This window comes from Acomys russatus, chromosome 2, assembly GCF_903995435.1.
Source record: "Acomys russatus chromosome 2, mAcoRus1.1, whole genome shotgun sequence".
NCBI classification, from domain to species: Eukaryota; Metazoa; Chordata; class Mammalia; order Rodentia; family Muridae; genus Acomys; species Acomys russatus.
In genome coordinates, this window is record NC_067138.1 from 31421176 (window position 1) to 31440039 (window position 18864).

An 18864-nucleotide genomic window follows, 5' to 3' on the forward strand; every position below is an offset into this window, starting at 1 on the left:
CCACTAGCCCAAGGGGCGTGTCCCATGAAAGTCTTCACGTACCAGGAAAGTGGGACAGAGGGGAGGACATCCTATTGGGACTCTAGGTGAGAGAAGCATGGGAGAATGGGGAAATAGAAGGATCCAGAGGCTCCTAAAAACCTACAAGAAGAACATTATGATGGGCAGATCTGGGCCCAGGGGTCCTGCTCAAAGTATGGCAGCAGCCAAGGACAATATAGGCAGTAAACTTGGAACCCCTACCCAGCTCTAGCCAATGGACAGGACATTCTCCACAGTTGAGTAGAGAGTAGGGTCTGACTTTCACATGAACTCTGGTGCCCCATATTTGACCACATCCCCCAGATCGGGAGGCCTGGTGGCACTCAGAGGAAGGATAGCAGGCTACCAAGAAGAGATCTGATACCCTATGAGCATATACAGGGGGAGGAGGTCCCCCTCAGTCACAGTCATAGGGGAGGGGAGTAAGGGAAAAATGGGAGGGAGGGAGGAGTGGGAGGATAGAAGGGATGGGATAACAAGTGAGATGTAATATGAATAAATTAATAAAATATATTTTGAAAAAAGAAAAAAGAAAGATGATTGTTATTTGGAGAAAGTGATGTTTTTGAAAAAGCCAAAGGCAAGGCAGAACAAAGGGCAAGTATGTGTATCTTCTGATGAACGAGAGCTGTTGTGCCCAATCCCTGAGGAGAGGGCATTTTCTGAAACTTCCTCTAAGAAACTGAATCTCAGAGTGGAAGAGGACAGGGCTTGATGCTCAGAACACATGGAGGGTTAGCACAACAGCAGAATAGGACATTGTTCAAAGAATAGGGACAAGGGCTCACTTTCTCATCCATGCATACTCTGACCATCGTTCAATAACTCCTTACTAACGGGAAGGAAGATATGTTGGTAATTCCACCCTCAATTGTAAACCTCATCTATGATCCGGGTATATGGAAGATGACTGATCTGACTTAGGGACCAGCTAGAAACAGGCTCCAAAATCCTGAAATAATCATATTAGGTTTCAATTAGAATTATGCAACACAACAGTACCTGCTCTATTAGCAGTCACATGGCCATGTTAATTGAGTGCACAGAGAGTTCACACAGTATGTTTACCACTGTTAATGGTGACTCTTAGCATCCACTACTCTGCAGGGCAGATCTTGTTGGTATTCCTGTTGCCTAGTGGCCTTGGAGATGTAAGAAAATGTGTATCAATTTCAGGCCATAAAGGACAAGTGACTTACAGGAGTTGGAGGTGTGGGGGGATGGGAGAAGTAAGTTTTGTTTCTTGGCATCTGGTTCTATCATTGCAACCATTGCTGCTTCTGAGAGTTTTTGAGGAAGAGAACCGAGTGTTGCTTTGTGAGTTTTCCTCATAGTTACTCTAGTCCCAGCTAAATAAGAACAGAGAGATCACTCAGCATAGAAGAGACCTACTTGTCCTGCTTGTTGCCAAATCTACTATGTCTGGACAGTGCTTTGCAAATATATGCTCAAAAATATTTGCCAAATGAATGAATGAGCTTAATTTTGGACAAATCATTATATGCCTATGGATATTGAGTAGAAGAAAGGAGATCATCCAAATGTCTTTCAACCTTATAAAGTCCTGCTTATAGCATAGATATTGACATAAACAAAGAGGTCTCTAGAACCTAGACATTTTTCTTTTTATTTAAAAGTCCCAATCTCTGCTGCCTCCTGCCTTGTGTGTGTGTGTGTGTGTGTGTGTGTGTGTATGTGTGTGTATGTGTGTGTGTGCACACACACACTTATGTGTGTTTCTGTGCATGCCAAGGTGCATGTGTGGAGGTCAGAGGGCACATTATCTTCCATGTTGTTTGTGGTAGGGTCTCTTTGCTGTTCTCCGTTGTGCATGCCAGGCTAGCTGGTCCATGAGCTTCTGAGGATCTTCCTGTCTGCCTCCCATCTTACTGTAGAAGGGCTATGATTGCAAACTTATGATAGCACATCTGGCTTTATAGAAGTTGTGTTCTTTATGTGTTTTGAACTCAGGTCTTCACATTTTCATGGCAAGTCGTTTTACTTCTGTTTTTAAATGCACTTCCTGGGGTATGGTGAAGAGCCCTGCATATTTCTATCAGGAATCAACTGTGATCCTAATACAGTATTAGGGCATCCATTTTTTTTTTTGCAATAGCTGTATTTATGTTGTCCTGTTGCTAATTTATTTTAATTATCATATCATCTAATGTTTATGTCAATAAGACTGCATTGTGACAATGACCATCTATCCTCTAGTTTAGTCATAGGATTGGTATTTCTTTTTTGTATGTGTAAGCTCCTTCTATTTTCTGAAGCTTTACTCTCTCAGTGTGACTTCTAACCCTCTTCAAGATCTCCTAGATGACTTGTGGCACTGCTGGCATGTCTTACGTGGCCTTCCCTAAGCATGGCCCTCATCTACACCCTAGCCGTCCACAAGAAAGAAAGGGAAAACAGCCATCTGGTCCCATTTAACACAGCCCAGAAACATGAGCTAAATATATGCGGCAGATTGATTAACATACTCTGGTGGTCTTTAGGGAAGGGCCAAGGATAGAAACAAACTTAAGGGTCATTTTGCAAAGAGCAAAAAGAGTTTGATGACAATAGAGTAAATAGAAAGTGCTGGAGAGAGGTGTGGATAGTTTTCAAAGGGGAACTTTTAGTCTCTTTGCTCATATGGGCAACATTAAGAAGTGATGTAATCCTGGCAGGGGTATATGGAAGTCCTTCCAAAAGTAGCTACACTGTATAAACTTTCAAACAAGGGAGTTAACATGCTACTTATGGAAGAGTATAAAGGGAGTGCAAGATTAGTTGGCCCTCAAATTATGGTTCAGACTGGATACTTTTGAAGTCATAGCTATATATGGTATCTGACCAATTTCCCTGAGGTCTATAGAAGCTGTCTTTGAAGCCCCCACACATAGTCCATGATCAAGTTGATTCCATTCATTTAAATCCTTCTTACCTGTTTCTGTTCTTCTCCTAGGCCATCCCACATTGATGCCACAATCTTAGAGACTTCACCAAAAGTAGCATTTGGATTTTGGCCCTTGATGGCAGCCTGGGTATCACGAAAGAACAGAGCATAGGCGGACACAGGCTTCTGGGGCTCATTAGGGTCCTTCTTCTTCTTTTTTTTGGGAGTTTTTGGTTTTTTTCCCAAATCAGAGGCAGGCCGCTTCTCTCCTCCATTGATCTGAAATAAAAATCAAGATGGAATTATGGAGGAAGGGAGAAAATCAGTGACTGAATCATATTGCTATTTTCCCTTGACATGGACTCAAAATGCCACCCAGACAACCCCCCACCTAGAGATATTTCTAAGAATAGTAGGTATTTCTGCTGTCGTTTTACACATGAATTTTCATATTTATTCTGGAGTGTAGCTTAGTGGTAGAATGCTTGCCCATCATGCTCAAGGTCTTGGATTTGATCACTAGTACCACAACACAACAGAACAAAAACGTACCAACAAAAAGACTGCATATCTTCACATTTCATATAATCTCCATATTCACCTTTTTCCCAATGCAATTTGTGTAGCTCTCTTTTAATTTGTTTGTTTCTTTTTATGAATTTTGCTGTGTTTGACAGGCCTAACTGGAGCCTCCATGTATTTGCCAAATTCTGTTTCTCTTCTTTTTGTAGAAGTTCTGGGTCTACAAGTATGTTATAATACATCTGGCTTTACATGCGTTCTGGGGATTTGAACTCAGATCCTAAAACTTGTCAGCAAGCACTTTACTACTGTTTGATGCTACATACTTAAATGCTACTGATACCTCCCTTTTCCCTTTCCCACTTCTCTTGTTGTGACCTTACTGAGTTGGCTTTCTGATGAGTTCTGACTAGCTTCCTAATTATGACTTTAAACATTGAGTCAACATGTCTAAGAAATAAAGTCAAATGATTCTTGATTTTACACTTAGGGCTATGGATATGGTTGGAGCATGGCAGTGAGAATCCATCAATGCCTGTGGTTTTGAGTGATTCACTACTATCCAAAGGAACTTTCTGCAATGAAGAAAAAATTCTGTAATCTGCACTGTATTATTTGGGTTTCATGAGACACATGATGGTAATGAGTACATAAATGAATAAGATGACTTACAGCCTTTTTCAAACTCAACTAGCAACTAGTAACTAATGGCTACCATATTAAAGAGTATGCCTCAAAATCTGGATTCTAGATATTTCTACAACAATTTAGAACAACCTTTTTATTCCATATAAAAATAGATTACATCTTTCTCCACTGTTCTGAGGTGATTTGGATGGTTATACTGACACAATTAGGAAAGGTAGACTAGTACTAGTGTGCTTAAGGTACCTACATGTGAATAATGTATTTGTGATTAAGTAAGGGTGATGCCATTTAATCCATGTCTATAAGATGAAGATGCTGGTGAGGATGTCTTTTCAGCTCTACAGTCATATGAATTAATAGTGATACACAGTGGTGCTACCTGTGAAGACCCCTGTTACAAGTGCCTGTCCCACTGACCTAAATCCTATTTACACTCTCTCTCAACAGTGGGCATTCTCAAGGCTGTTCTGACCCTTACCTTCTATGGCTGCAATCTATGTTTCCTACCTTGGCTTATGTATGACTTATTCACATAGCATGCTTTATGAGATGTGTATGCAAAATAGCCCCCTACTGTGCAGACAAAGCATGTTCATTCAAGCGTTCAATATCTATATCGATGATCTAAATTTATACCCTCTCTTTTAGCGATCATCTGTGTTGTCTTTCTTAAATGATTTTTCCAGAGTTCCTATTTTTCTACCATAAGTTAGTTTCAGATAAATTTTTGTAATTACTGAAATGTATGTATTTACGTATCTTAAATTTGAAAGCATATTCAAATACAAAACATTACACATTAGAACCTTTAAAAATTAACTCGTCAAAGAATGGCAAAAGCATCATCTTGTATCTGATAATGTAAAATCAGTTTAAAAGGTTTGCCTAATAACCCATAAGAAACAAGAAAAAGGTAAAGTGAATTGTTTGGCTTTGTTTTCATTGAGAAGGATAACGAACTGAGAATGACAATTAATATGATAATTAGCTATTGACAATTGATGGGTGATGGAATCCCTGCTTTTCTATAGGGATTTGTCTCCTGAGTGGCTATCCATGTCTCACTACAAAGTCCTACACCCTTGTTCATACAGGTAGCACTTAGTGGATGTAGTGGCTTTCAAAAGAGCACATACATTTGGATGGTGAGGTGATCTGAATAAGAATAGCACCAATTAGCTCATGTACTTGAATGTTTAGTCACCAGAAAGTATAACTGTATGGAAGAACGGTAAAGTTAGGGGGTGTGGTTTTGTTGAAAGAAATGTGTCATTGGGGATGGCCTTTGGGGTTCAAAAACCCATTTTAAGCTGAGAGTCTCTCTCTTCCTGTTGCCTGCAGACCTAGATGTAGAACTCTCAGTTTCTTCTCCAGCAATATGTCTGCCTGCATGCTGCCATGCTTCTTGCCTTGATAAAAATAGACTAGCCTCTGAAATGGTAAGCCAGCCCCAGTTAAATGCTCTATTATGTAAGAGTTGTCTTGGTCTTGGTGTCTCTTCCCAGCACTAGAACAGTGATTAAGACAAAAAGGAAAGAGAGGGAGAGGACGGAAGAGGAACTAGAGGGCAGAGACTGCGGAAGTTAATCTCTATACATTACATGCCTGTATGACATTCTTCAACAACAACAATAACAATAAAAATGTTCTTCTAGAAAAAAAAAAAAAGAGGCTGGCTACTCTGAAATTGTTTACTCCTGGGGATCAAAGAACCCCATGATGACATGATGCTCTGAACCAAGTTGCAAAGCTAATGTAGATTAACACCGGTCTATAACTTCTCCAGTTTGAATCATAGAGGTGATCCTGTAAAACTGCTGGGCACCATACAGTTCGGTCAGAAGTGATGGTGATTAAATATGGCTGCCTATTGGGATTGCCATTTGAAAAAGCTTTTAACAAGTGCCCTGATACTCTAGACATAGGAAGCTGATCTCAGTCAAACCATCTCAATTCCATTCTACTGCCTTACATGCAATATACTGAAAGAGAAATAAGCTACTTTCCCCCTCTTTGCTAAGACTACACATGCTCATGGTTTTCTCCACTTTATAACCAACTCCTCCAAGTGCTTCAGTGCTGGCGGTGTGTTTTTTCTTGTCATCACTTCCTGGTACTGTCTATTCTTGTAGCTCTTCATAAAGTCACCAATGCCTTCACTGAACAATCCACCTTCCTGGGAAGGCTCTTCTCTTCTAGTCCCAAAGCAGCAGTCCCTGGGATCTTCTCTCATTCTGTGGACCTTGCTGGTTTTAGAGTCATTTTCTTTGGCTCATCTTTCTCTATAGGGCCATTATACGGTAGCATGTTTTGCAGAGTTTTGTGTTGTAGACTCTCTTCCCGTAAGCATCTTAGAAGCACATAGGGTTTCTATTACCATTAGTGGTTGGGTGATTGTTGGGTCTCTGCTTTCCTGGTTTGACATGTATATAAGCAACTGTTATTTGATGCTGTTATCTGAAAATCTCAATCATATCTCAAACTCAAGTCAGGCTCCTGTAATGCATTTGTTGAGTTATATAGATTTCTATCCATAGCATAAAATGAACCTCTAAGTATTCAACAATGTGGACATGGTTTCTCTGCTTTTTTTTCCAGCCCAAGTGGTAGTGCTACTAAGGTAGGGCCAGGTCTAGTTTTGCTTACTAGCACTTAAGCAGTTTCTGAAAGACACAGAAAGCCCTTAACAGTTGCTATAGTAGTAGTAAATAAAATAATATGAAATAGTACTTTGACAGGAAAAACAAATGAATGTAAGTACAAATGCTTTCTGTTACAGGAAATTACCCATAGATTTGCTTGAGCACTTTAGGATAATAATCAAATATGCACCAAAAGGAAAAACATGGATAGGCTTTATTTTAAAAGTGTTTGACATATTACTAGCAATTTCTTTGCTCTATAGGATGTATCTTTGTGAATTTTTTATAGTTTTAAAAATAATATCTACCTCTGAGTGCCACCAGGTCTCCCCCTCCAGGGGACATGGTCAAATGTGAGAGGAAGGACAACAGGTAGCCAAGAAGAGACTTGATACCCTATGAGAATATACAGGGGGAGGTAATCCCCCCCAGGAACAGTCATAGGGGAGGGGAATAATGGGAAAATGGGGGAGGGGAGGAATGGGAGGATACAAGGGATGGGATAAACATTGAGATGTAACAAGAATAAATTAATAATAATAAAAAAAGATACTAAAAAAATAATATCTAATTTTATAAACTGCCATTTACATTAATAGCCATGAAGTACTTTTAACAAGAATAATGAGCCAATGAGGTTGACAACGGAGAATGTTAAAGGCCCTTTCCTGGATAAGTGTAGTCGTTGCCACCCCATCATCACAGAAGTCTCTCTTTACAGCAAATGGAGACAATAACAGAAAACCACAACTGGACACTGTATTGTATGTATTGTATTGTATTGTATGATCAAGGAATCATGGGGAGCCCAGCACCAACAGAAGCATCTGCCTCACATCCCCTACATCTATGGTTTAGGGAGCATGAAGGACAAGGCGGTGGAGAGCTTGTAAGATTCGTAACACCAGGAAGTCTATTGTGGAACAGTCTCTCCTAGAAATAGCTGCATAAACAGGCTGTGTCAATGGACATGTTAGTGTGGGAGGAGAAAAATTCTCAGGGCCCCACCCCTAGACGAAGAACCATAGGCAAACAAGGACTGCCAGGAGAAGAATTAGCCTCTCCTAGGGAAGTGTCCCTTTACTATGTATCCAAATGCAGAGTGGTCAGCTCTAAAACTCAGCAGGTTGTAGTTATATATTTGTGCGTACACATATGTATATATAAAAATGTATGTGTGTAATAATAATAAAAGAAAAAGGCTGCAAGCTTGAGAGCTGAGAGGACATAAGGCTTTGAGGGAATGTAGCTGGGAGCGCTGGAGAAAGGGAGGGGTAAAGTGCTGTAATTCTATTACAATTAAAACCATATTAACAAAAGTAGTATTAAAGGTGGAATAGTCAAAGGAGACAAGTATTCAGCTGTGGTGACTTCTGAGAATGTGACATGCAATGTAGCCATTGTACACTTAGGCCACATAGGGGTAGGGGGAAGTAGGAGGAGTCAAGGCAAAGGAAACTGCGGTTAGGATGTAATGTTTGTAAAGAGTGAAGGGAAAAGGTTAATAATTTTTAAAAATAAATATATGCTAAATGAAGAGTCTGTCTTAAATGTATTTCTACTTATTATTAATGATGTTGGTCTATATGGGGATAAGCCTATGGTGAGAAAAAGATGATGTAAAGGTGTTGACATTAAATTCATTTAATTTCTTTATTGAAAGTATAAACAGTAGGTAGATTTACTTGAGGGATTGATTGTATAACAATAAATTAGGATTCTACATTGTATCCAGGAGTGGTGGTGCGTACCTTTAATCCCAGCACTCAGGGAGTAGAGGTGGTGGATCACTGTGAGTTGGAGCCTAGCCTGGTCTACAGAGTGAGTCCAGGACAGCCAAGCCTACACAAAGAAACCCTTGAAACACCAAAAAATTTCTACACTGTACTTTATGAACATTAGTAATTCATAGAATTCCTTGAATAAGTACAAGGTTCATTATTAAAGTTGCAGTTTGCAACGCTTAGATTAAAGGACCAGATGATGAGTTAAAAATTTGCTGAGAGTATATTGTAAATATCCTCACTAACAATGAAACAAAACAAATTGGAAAAAAAAGAATAACAAGTAAACAAAAATTGGTAACCAAGTAAGATAAAGTAGTGGGCGTGTTAATTACCTTGGCTGTAGTAATGATTTCATAATGTACATATACATCAGATCATTATGTTGCACACCTCACATATTATTTTATTTGTCAATCACATATTAACAAAGCTAGAAATAAAAGAGGTTACTGTGACAATTAAGTGCACATTTCATTAAAGATGAGGATACTTGGAAATGAAACAAAGCACCAATAAGTAAATACTTACATATAATATTCACTGTAAAATTTAGTTAAAATACTAATGATGGGACAAATTGAAATAGTTGCAACTGAAAATTATGTCACTCTTTCTAGAAGATTTGTGTAACACAAATTTTTTAATTAAAGGAGTTCTCCAAAATTATTTAAACAATTTCCTTTCTTAGCTGCCTAGTATTGTTCCTGAACCACAAGAATTGAGGCTTGCTTTGTTTTTGAACTAGTTTTATAATAATACCCTCTTTGTTTCATAATAATACTCCTTCTCTTAGGATGACTGAACAAGGAGAAGATTCTGTAGCAGACGTGGCTCAGTGATGTGGCTCGACACACAGATGATCATTTTGAAGAAGTGCATAGCATGCTCTAGGAAATCCTAAACCATCCATGCAACCGACCTTTCCAGTCAGCTCTCTTGAGGTTTTCAGGCCTTCCTGGCTTGGTTTGTAGGGTTAGGTATGGTACATTTTGTCTCACTATTAGAGTTTTGTTTCATAGGAGAAAACACTTCATGTTATCTGTCTCTATGATCTGCAGGCACAGGACACATAACCTATGTGCCATGGGGTTATTTTCTGGATCTTTGATGAAGTGTCTGACATCCTTGAGAAACAGCAAGCTATGAAGCTGGGGTAGCACAGCCTCGCCTCCAAAAACAGATCACTCATAATAATACATCATCTCTGCTTTTGCTCTAGTGGATCCAAGAGCATACGCATCTACTTTCAGTCAGCAGCATGCAAAGCCTTCCTTCTCTTTAAAAACATGCTCAAATCTCTATTGCTTGGAACAATGAGAATTTACTGGCATCTCAGAGCACCAATCTAAAAGACATCCATTTACCATTCATTACCCAGGATTCACTGTCCTTCTTTTAATAATTAGCCTAGCTCATCAAAGCTATCTTGGGTTGTTCTGACTATTTATAAAATTGCCTGCATGTAACCCAACTATGCTTCAAGATAATGCCCCATTTTCCACTACAGATGGACATGAAGGAGAAAAGAGGTATGCACTAAATATTTTCACTATTATGAAACTAAAATGCATTTTAGAGAGCATTGCTTATTATGTTCCTCGGTGTTTCTGCATAAAAGATTACTTCATAGGTATGACGGTTTTGCTTTTTAGCATGCAATAAAATGGAATGAAAATTCACTCTTGTCTTCTGCATTCTAGTACTTGGGTGGTGGTGATTCATAAAGATATTTGCCTCAGGAATGCAAGACACAGTCCTCTGATATGTGCTTTGTATTTGTCACTCTTTTTCAAACATACAAAACATGCAGAAATGAGATGCCTTTTAGAGTCTGTTTAATGAGCTGGGTTTTGTAAGGCCCTACTTTGCAGTGGTAGCTTTGTTACTCACGTGAAAAGCAAGTGGTCATTGTCCATATGCAAAGCCTTCTTGGAAGGGAGCATTGTTTCAATTTGGAACCACTTACATGCCAGTAATGGATTGTATTTTGCAAAGTACCTGACTCTTTTGACCACAAACTATTTAGAACGAACATAGAGATGATGAATATTGTTGAGGTGAAAAAATTAGCTAAATGGATTTATAATATGTCCCTGGGCATTGTCTGGATTTCCAGCTTCATACATTTATGGATAAAAGCTTGTAATTTTATACTTCAACTTTCTAAGAAGCTCTGGTTCCTGCAGTCTACAGTACTGCTGTCTCACAGAGCTTTCTAGAATGATAGGTATGGTCTCTGCCCTAGCCGAAAGGGTGGCCACTAGCCACATATATGTATAGATTGTTTGTATAAAGCTGGTACAACTGAGAGTTGAAAGGATTTAAATTTAATCTTAAAAAACTCATTAAACATAAATTGCAGCAACCATTGATGATTAGTGGCTGTTATACTAAATGGCACAGACGTGTGCACTGGACACTATTCTAGAGTATTTATCGACTTATTGGTGTGCTGTAACCACAGTGTAAGACTTAATTCCATTGTGTTCCATTTAGAACACAGGAGAAACCTTATTATGCACAAAATATTCTTCCAACAAAGACAGATCCCTTGAACATCAGAAGCACTATGAATCTTTGTACCCTTCTTTCCACTATGTGAGACCAGTCGGTGGCTCACCACATAGTTCTGCTCTTATATTCTACAGCACTGGGCAAAAGTTCATCACTGCAAAGCAAAGATTTTAAATGTATCTAAGAATTCTATGCAAATGGTAGAAAAAACTAACAACATGGCTGAACTGAAGCACTAAGCGCAGCCCTGACTACCTCCAGAGTTATCTCACATTTAACTAAAGCACTATTGAATAACTATTGAATAAACATATTCAATATATATACATATATATGTTATTCATTAAAGAAATATTGCACAAAAGCTGTTTTAGATTGCACATAGTTTTATAATATCTTTAGACTCCTGGCAATTCACCTCCTGTCACGTATTATTGCTTAGTTATAATGGTGCATTAACTTATCACAAGAAAATAATAATCTTTTAATTAAAGAAAGAAACATGTGCTCAGAATATTGCTTGGAGAATACTTTGGAATCTAGAGTACAAGACTTAGCACTATCAGGGTGAGAGAGCCAGGGGTGGGGCTTACTGCTGGAGCCCTTGCCTAGTATGCAAAAAGCTCAAGGCTTATTTTTTAGCATCTCTCTCTCTCTCTCTCTCTCTCTCTCTCTCTCTCTCTCTCTCTCTCTCTCTCTCTCTCTCTCTCACACACACACACACACACACACACACACATGATTATCAAAATCGTTGATATTGAAGCATCTCTGGAGAAGTTAGAAATGTCTATAAGCATATTTAAAATAAGCTGCCATAGCCCCAAAGCCTTTTATGGAGCCAGGAGAGCCCTTTAACGCACACTATCTTGCAGTAATTGCTGTAGTTTAAAATAGATTTTAATCAAGCACCACCTGCATAATAGGCTGAACAAACGCATAGAAATCCACTTATGGCTCTTATCATAGAAAGTAAATAGTGTAAAATCTTCACCACAGGACTGAGGCACACCACAGCACTTTTTGTGATGTCTTGTTTCTAAAAGTAAAAATTCTGCTGTTTCTGTCCATCCTTTTTTCTTTCTAAGCAGGGCCATCTAATCCCCTTATGAGAATAAATTCAAGTAAGCATGGAAAGAGAGCCATCTAGTTACTGCGAAATCAGCAAGCCTGTAGCACTTCTTTCATTTTACAGTTGGGTTTATTATCACCATTAATAATACCAGCACATTCAATGACTCAACTCATCAATTCTAGGAAAGCACATATAAAGGGCTTTAGTTTTGAAATGATTCACAATGGTGGGGGATTATTGTAGCAGTACCAGCTTCTAAAGCAAATTTATTTTTAAGGATCCTTGATTATAAAATAAAATGAAAAATAAAACCCAGCATATTTTTTTTAGCTGCGTTTAGTAAAGATACTTGGTAGCCTTATGTGAAATATAAACTCTGGGCTACTGTCCAGAAAAACTATTCTGAAGCAACAAAATGGTTGGTTATAATTACACATACCTACTGGCTTTTTACTTCAGTCTCTGGGATCTACTGGATCTTTGCTAAATCTGCCTGAGTAGCACAATACGCTTACTTCTTATTCCTCTGTACTGGGGCTTTGCCTTATAAATAACACAAGCTGTTGAGGTAAGGGCCCAAGGAGGTAAATACCAGGTGGCTAGGCTGAGCCTCGTGCTATTTTTATTTCCTTCATTATCAAATGTGCTCAGTCGTCTAGAATGTGTCCAACAACATATGGCCTTTGAAAACATTACATCTTAGCATAATTCGTTTGAATTGATTTTTAAGAACAATCACTTGACAGGCTGAATTTTGTCATCTTCCTTGTGCTAGTTTGTTATGATCGCCATTAGTGTGTGTGTGTGTGTGTGTGTGTGTGTGTGTGTGTGTGTGTGTGCATATAGATGTGGTAATGGACCTAATAGCATTATTTAGCAATGGAGAGGAGAAGGTCATATTTGGCATATGGAAGAGGAGAAGGTCAGAAGACTCAAAATTCCAGCAATTACTCTCTCCTGCCCTCCGGCAAGTGATCTTGGGCTATCACAGAATATGGAAAGTGGGAAGCTGAATGGTGCAGCTTCACTGAGGTTGTCATACATGGTGGAATGTAATATGTGGTAAGGTAGCAATGAGAGGTCTTCCAGGCTATTGTAAGTAATCCTTTACCCATTTTCTTTAAGTAAACAGAGTTAATTTATTGGTTCATTAAGTTGGACTTTGTTGGAATCTTACTTTGGTCTGTTAGTACCTTATGTGGAGTAAGTAGATATTTGCCTCTCTCAATGTAAAGTTAATATAATAGTATATACATATACAAATAAATGAAGAACATTTAGTAATTTAATTGGCATGAGTGTAAAAACTTTGGAGATATACATACATACTAAACCATGTGAACTGTTGATGCGTAATTGCCCAATAGAAACATTTCAATATGGAAAATATCTGACCTTCAAATCCCAATTTTAAATATTGTGTCCCCCTCCTTGATAAAGTGATCTGACATTTTGTTCTAGCATTATTCAGTTTTACTTAACTGAGTATAGAAGACTGTCTAGAAGTTTTACTGTAATCTAGGAGCCTCTAGGTTGTAAATCGCTGCTAGAAATAAACTAATCTGAGTGCTTGTTTGCTATAGTAGTGACTTAGTGCAGGGATAAAGCAAGCAAAGGGGACTAAGCAAGTCCCCACTTTCCTGATTCTACCTAGTATGGCAGAGTACTGGCACTGAGGAACAGACAACTTAGTAAGAATGGTTTAAAGCAAAAGTTCTAAATGAAAACAGAGAAACAGAGGGAGCATTAAATTAGTTTTCATTCAATGGTATTGCTAAAAAAGCTTTGCCTGGGCAAAGGGGTACAGTCTACAGAAGATAAATCTTAGGGCCCCACAAGCCAGGTGTTTATGGCAAGGATCTGTTAAAGAGACGATGTAAAAGAAAGAGAATTATCCATTTCATTGCTAGAGTAAAATAATTCTCCTTTCAGGTGCCCTTTCAAACCTCAAGGATAAAGGTTCTGAAAACTTGACTCTGAAAAAGAGAGTGGGAGAGGGAGGGAGAGAAAGAGAGAGAGAGAAACAGAGAGAGAGAGAGAGAGAGAGAGAGAGAGAGAGAGAGAGAGAGAGAGAGAATATATATATATATATAATAGTCTCTAAACAGAAGCCAGCATTTGCAAGGGATTTGAGTATTATTTGGTTGAGTGCTTGGCGAGGTCTAAACACTTCAAGCTAAGTGTGGTACTATATTGTTAAAACCCCAGGAGATCCAGCAAAAGCCAACTGAAACCCTCTCTGGAGGAATATGTTTTAAAACCATGACTAAAACACTTTTTACAAAGTTCTAATAAATATAAACTCATGTTCCAAAGGCAACAACCAAAATAACGTAAGATATTAAAATCTATAGACTGCAGATTTCATGGGTAAGAATGAGACAAGGGAGAGGCTGGTGGTTGAAGGAGAATGGTCCTTATAGGCTCATATATTTGAACACTCCGTTCTCGGTGGAACTGTTTGGGAAAGACTAAGATTAGCTTGTTGGAGGAGGAGGTTCACTGTGGTCAGGCTTTTAGGTTCCAAAGCTCACACAATTCCTGGTTAGCTCTCTCTCTCTCTTTTCCTCCTACTTGCAGATAAGGAGGTAAAGCTCTCGGCTACAACTCCATGCCTGCATGCCTGGTTCCATGCTCCCTGCTTTAACAGTTATGGACTCTAAGGCTTTAGAACCACAAGCCCTTAATAAACTCTTTCTTTATAAATTGCCTTGTTCGTGTTGTTTTGTTACAGAAATTGAAAAAATAACTAAGACAGAAGGTGTACAAAATATAAATAAAACAGATTAAATAGATGAGAAAAATATTTAGTAAATGAAGAAAATGTTTAGATGTGAGGAAATAGAGCTCAAAATATACTTGAATTATAATCACTAATGATCATTCAAATTTCATATTAGATATAGGTGAAAAATAATTACCAACTAAGATATAAATGTAAATAAATTAATTAGAATCATAGTATAGCAGGTAAGAAAGTTGCAAACAGCATGTCATATGAAGAGCTGCGGAGGACAGGATGAGAAGTCTAGCATAAATCTTCTCAGAATTACAGAGTGACAAGGGAGAAAGAAGCAATGTCTGAAGATAAAGTGGTTGAAATATTCCAGAAATGATGAAGTCCAGGGATAATCCAACTCAGGATACATGTGAAGAAGCCCAAACACATCACCGTGAAGCCGAAGAACACCAAAGGCAAGAGCCTTGCAAACCATCCAGAGAGGACCGTCCGGATGCTCTCCAAGAAAGACGGACACAGTAGATTTCAAAAGCAACAGTGCAAACCAGTGCTCCAGAGAATAACATGACAGCCTCAAGATGCTGAAAGGTGGAAACCGTCAGTCTAGAAATATACCCAGTAGAAATCGTCTTTAAGGTAAAGCACGGTCCAAGCTGACCTATTCCAAAGACACACTTTGACAGTAAGACAAAAGTAATGTCAGATGAGAGTGGTACCTATAAATAAACTAGAGGAAATGAACTACAGAAAACAATAAACATGGTGTTTAATGAATTTTATTACATTAAAGAAGTTAAAAAGTATCAAGACGGGCATTAGAAAAATAGAAACATATAAGCCAGAAGGAAAGTGTGTAGACTTAAAAGTAATCTAAATAGCAATGCAACAATAGCAACTAACTTGCACTTTTCATGCACAAAACCTGTGCATGCAAGCCCAAACCAGATGAAATCTTCGCGTAGGAAGAGGAGTTCGGCATACAAGCCTACTTGCTGGGAATGGAAGAATCCATTTTCTTTACAAGTGTAGCTACTGGTTGGCAACACATCCAGGGATAATTTGAGAGCACACATTGCTCCTGAAGGGTCTAGTATAAAAGACACAAAGCTGGAGAATCTGGAAGGGGCAGTGGAGTTGGGATGGCTTTGGGAATGACAGTCACCAAAACATGTCACAGGCAACTCAAAACTCTCCAACTAATAAAACAAAAGGAAGAAAGGGAACATACAATTTCTAGTCTTAAAACCAGAAACAGTAGGATGAGAAAAAAATTTAAAAATGTCAAACAAGATAGAACATATAATATTTAAAAAAAAAAAAATCTGTGAGGCAGATAGAAAAAAAAAAAAAAAAAAAAAAGAAACCACACTGAGAAGGAGAGAAAGGCCCAGATGTTTATGTAAGTGGTGTAACTGTTCTATTTCAGAGAAAAACATCACCTACCCATGTGTCATTTACGAGAGACATGTAAACATAAGGGCGTTTTCAAAGAAAAAGTGAAAGTAAAAGAAGAAAAATATATCTCCTACAATTCATAGCCTATAATTTAATTAAAGGAACAACTAACTACGCGCAAAATACACTTGTAATGCCAGGTACTCTAAGCGTTCTGGAGTGTCTGTTAAATTACAGGAACTGGATTACAAAAGTAGAGCTGCAAGCTGTCTGAGCTTGCATTTCGTTGCCACTTCTCTGTAGGTCTCATTTATGACTTAAAGCTGTCAACACAGCTCCATGGCAGTCAGAGCCATGGGTGGTGTTTGTAAGATGATAATTAATTCTACTGGTGTATTTACAATAGTTTGTTTCTGTCAAAACAGAGTTAGTCCATTTAATTGTTCAATTAGATAACGTGGAATCAATATGTAATTGCTTTAAGACAGCATGCCGTGTTAAGAGGGGTGCTTTAGAAGCTCCTTTCTCTGGGATGGAACTCAATATTCATGTTTGGTTCAGTTGTTAGAAATGATTTCAATGGTCTTTTGACTCTCAATGCTGTTTTGTATTTAACTAGACTTGTTGTAATACAACATTCCACACAAATCCTACACATACATAAAGGGAAAAATACTGTTTAATTCACAACTGTCATAAAAATGCTTAGGCACTAGCAGCAGAGGATTTTTTTTCTAGCAGTTTAACACACATAAGTTGAATAAACAGCAGAGGAATTCTGAAGCCATGGCGATCAACAGCATTCAGAATTGGAATAGGTGCTGAATTTTCCCAAGATGGAAAACACACTTAAATGGAACCTCTGGGATGTTTGTGTAAGAGAAAAATGTGGCTAAAAACAGGGATACTGTTGAGAAACCCATCTCTTGATCCCCACACAGCTTGAGTCTGCTGCTGCTGCAGAACCTGAGTTCTTCCACATAGGCTGATAGCCTCTGGTGGAGACTTACACGTGCTTTTGAGACCCAGAAATAAACCCACAACCTATGAACACTTTATTTTTGACAAAGAAGCCAAATCCATACAATGGAAAAAAGACAGCATCTTCAACAAATGGTGCTGGTCCAACTGGATGTCTACATGAGGAAAAATGCAAATAGATCCATATTTATCACCCTGCACAACACTGATATCCAAGTGGATTAAAGACCTCAACATAAAACCAGACACACTAAATCTGTTAGTAGAAAAAGTGGGGAAGAGCCTTGAAGTCATTGGCTCAGGAGACAACTTCCTGAAGAGAACACCAATAGCTCGGCTCTAAGATCAACGATTAATAAATGGGACCTCATGACACTGAAAAGCATCAGTAAGGTACAGGGCGCTGTCAACAGAACAAAATGACAGTCTACGGACTGGGAAAAGATTTTCACTAATCCTTCATCCTATAAAAGGCTAATATCCAAGATCTATAAAGAGTCTCGGGCTCCTACCCACTCAGTTACTCATGTGAGTGGAAGAGCATATAGAATGTTACTGTTATTAACACATGTCCTGTACAAAATCAATTGTTAGAAGATTGTGCATTAATTTTTTGTGATGTTAGAAAGAAGTACTGATAAAGACATAATCTTGATGCCCAAGTTGATTGTTACTGTGAGCTGAACATTAACACAACATACACACACACACACACACACACACACACACACACACACACACACACGAGTATAATAAAACCTATACCATTTCTGTCTAGGTTATTGCCAACAAGCCTTAGATATTTGACTACAAGAATATAGTTGGTGTTCATATTTGTGTCCACTGCCTGTTAGGTACTATCAGAATAATCCATATTTCCTTAGGAAAACTGTCTTTGCCATCGAAATATTCAGCTGACGTCCAGGTTTTCACTATCCCAGTGACTCACTTATTATTAATTAACCTTCTAGTTTTATCTCTCTCTGACTATGGATATGACCTCACTTACCTCAGGACTGACTGTGAGGGTGAGGACAATCAGATGTATGTGCACACACAGTGAGATTTATACCTGGGATTTGTTTTTATTTGGCTTGGGAAGTTGGCAAAACATAGAAGTGACTGCCAAGAAGGGGGAAGTTCACACTCACAGATCCTCAGACCAGGAGGCACAGCTGAGCACATGTCCACCCAGGGAGGGACCTAACCCAATGAGGGACAGAAAGCACCAGGGCAACACAGGACACAGAACATGTGTTGGCAGTTTTGCATGTAGGACTGGGCAGTGTGGGCATGCTGAGGGCAGAGGAGGTGCCTACTTAGCCCAGTGCCAGCAGACTCTGGCCTTTATGGTTAGATGTTGGTTGGCTGTACCTGGCCCTGCGATGACGCATGGCTGGGTAATACTGAATTGGCATGTGAGAGCTCTGGGTTAGCTGGTGTATATGACAGGGGACCTCAGAGCAGAGTCACTTATGGCAGCCAAAAAGATTATGAATTCCCAAATACTAGGGCATCAAGAGTCCAGAAAAAGGAAATACTATCAGTGCACTGTTAATGCTATCAGTAAATTGAATCACCTGTGAATTACAATTCAACTGAGCTACTAAGACAGTCACATAGAAGTGATCAAA

The 18864-nt window shown here is 38.7% G+C and overlaps 1 protein-coding gene across 1 annotated transcript in view; it reads right to left on the minus strand.

Annotated features, from left to right (window-relative positions):
* The window catches only part of Tox (thymocyte selection associated high mobility group box), a 308910-nt gene that overhangs the window by 35727 nt on the left and 254319 nt on the right, over positions 1-18864 (minus strand). Inside the window, exon 5 of the mRNA XM_051159967.1 lies at positions 2975-3205. Coding sequence (XP_051015924.1) covers positions 2975-3205 — 231 coding nt within the window. The remainder of the gene's footprint in view (positions 1-2974; positions 3206-18864) is intronic.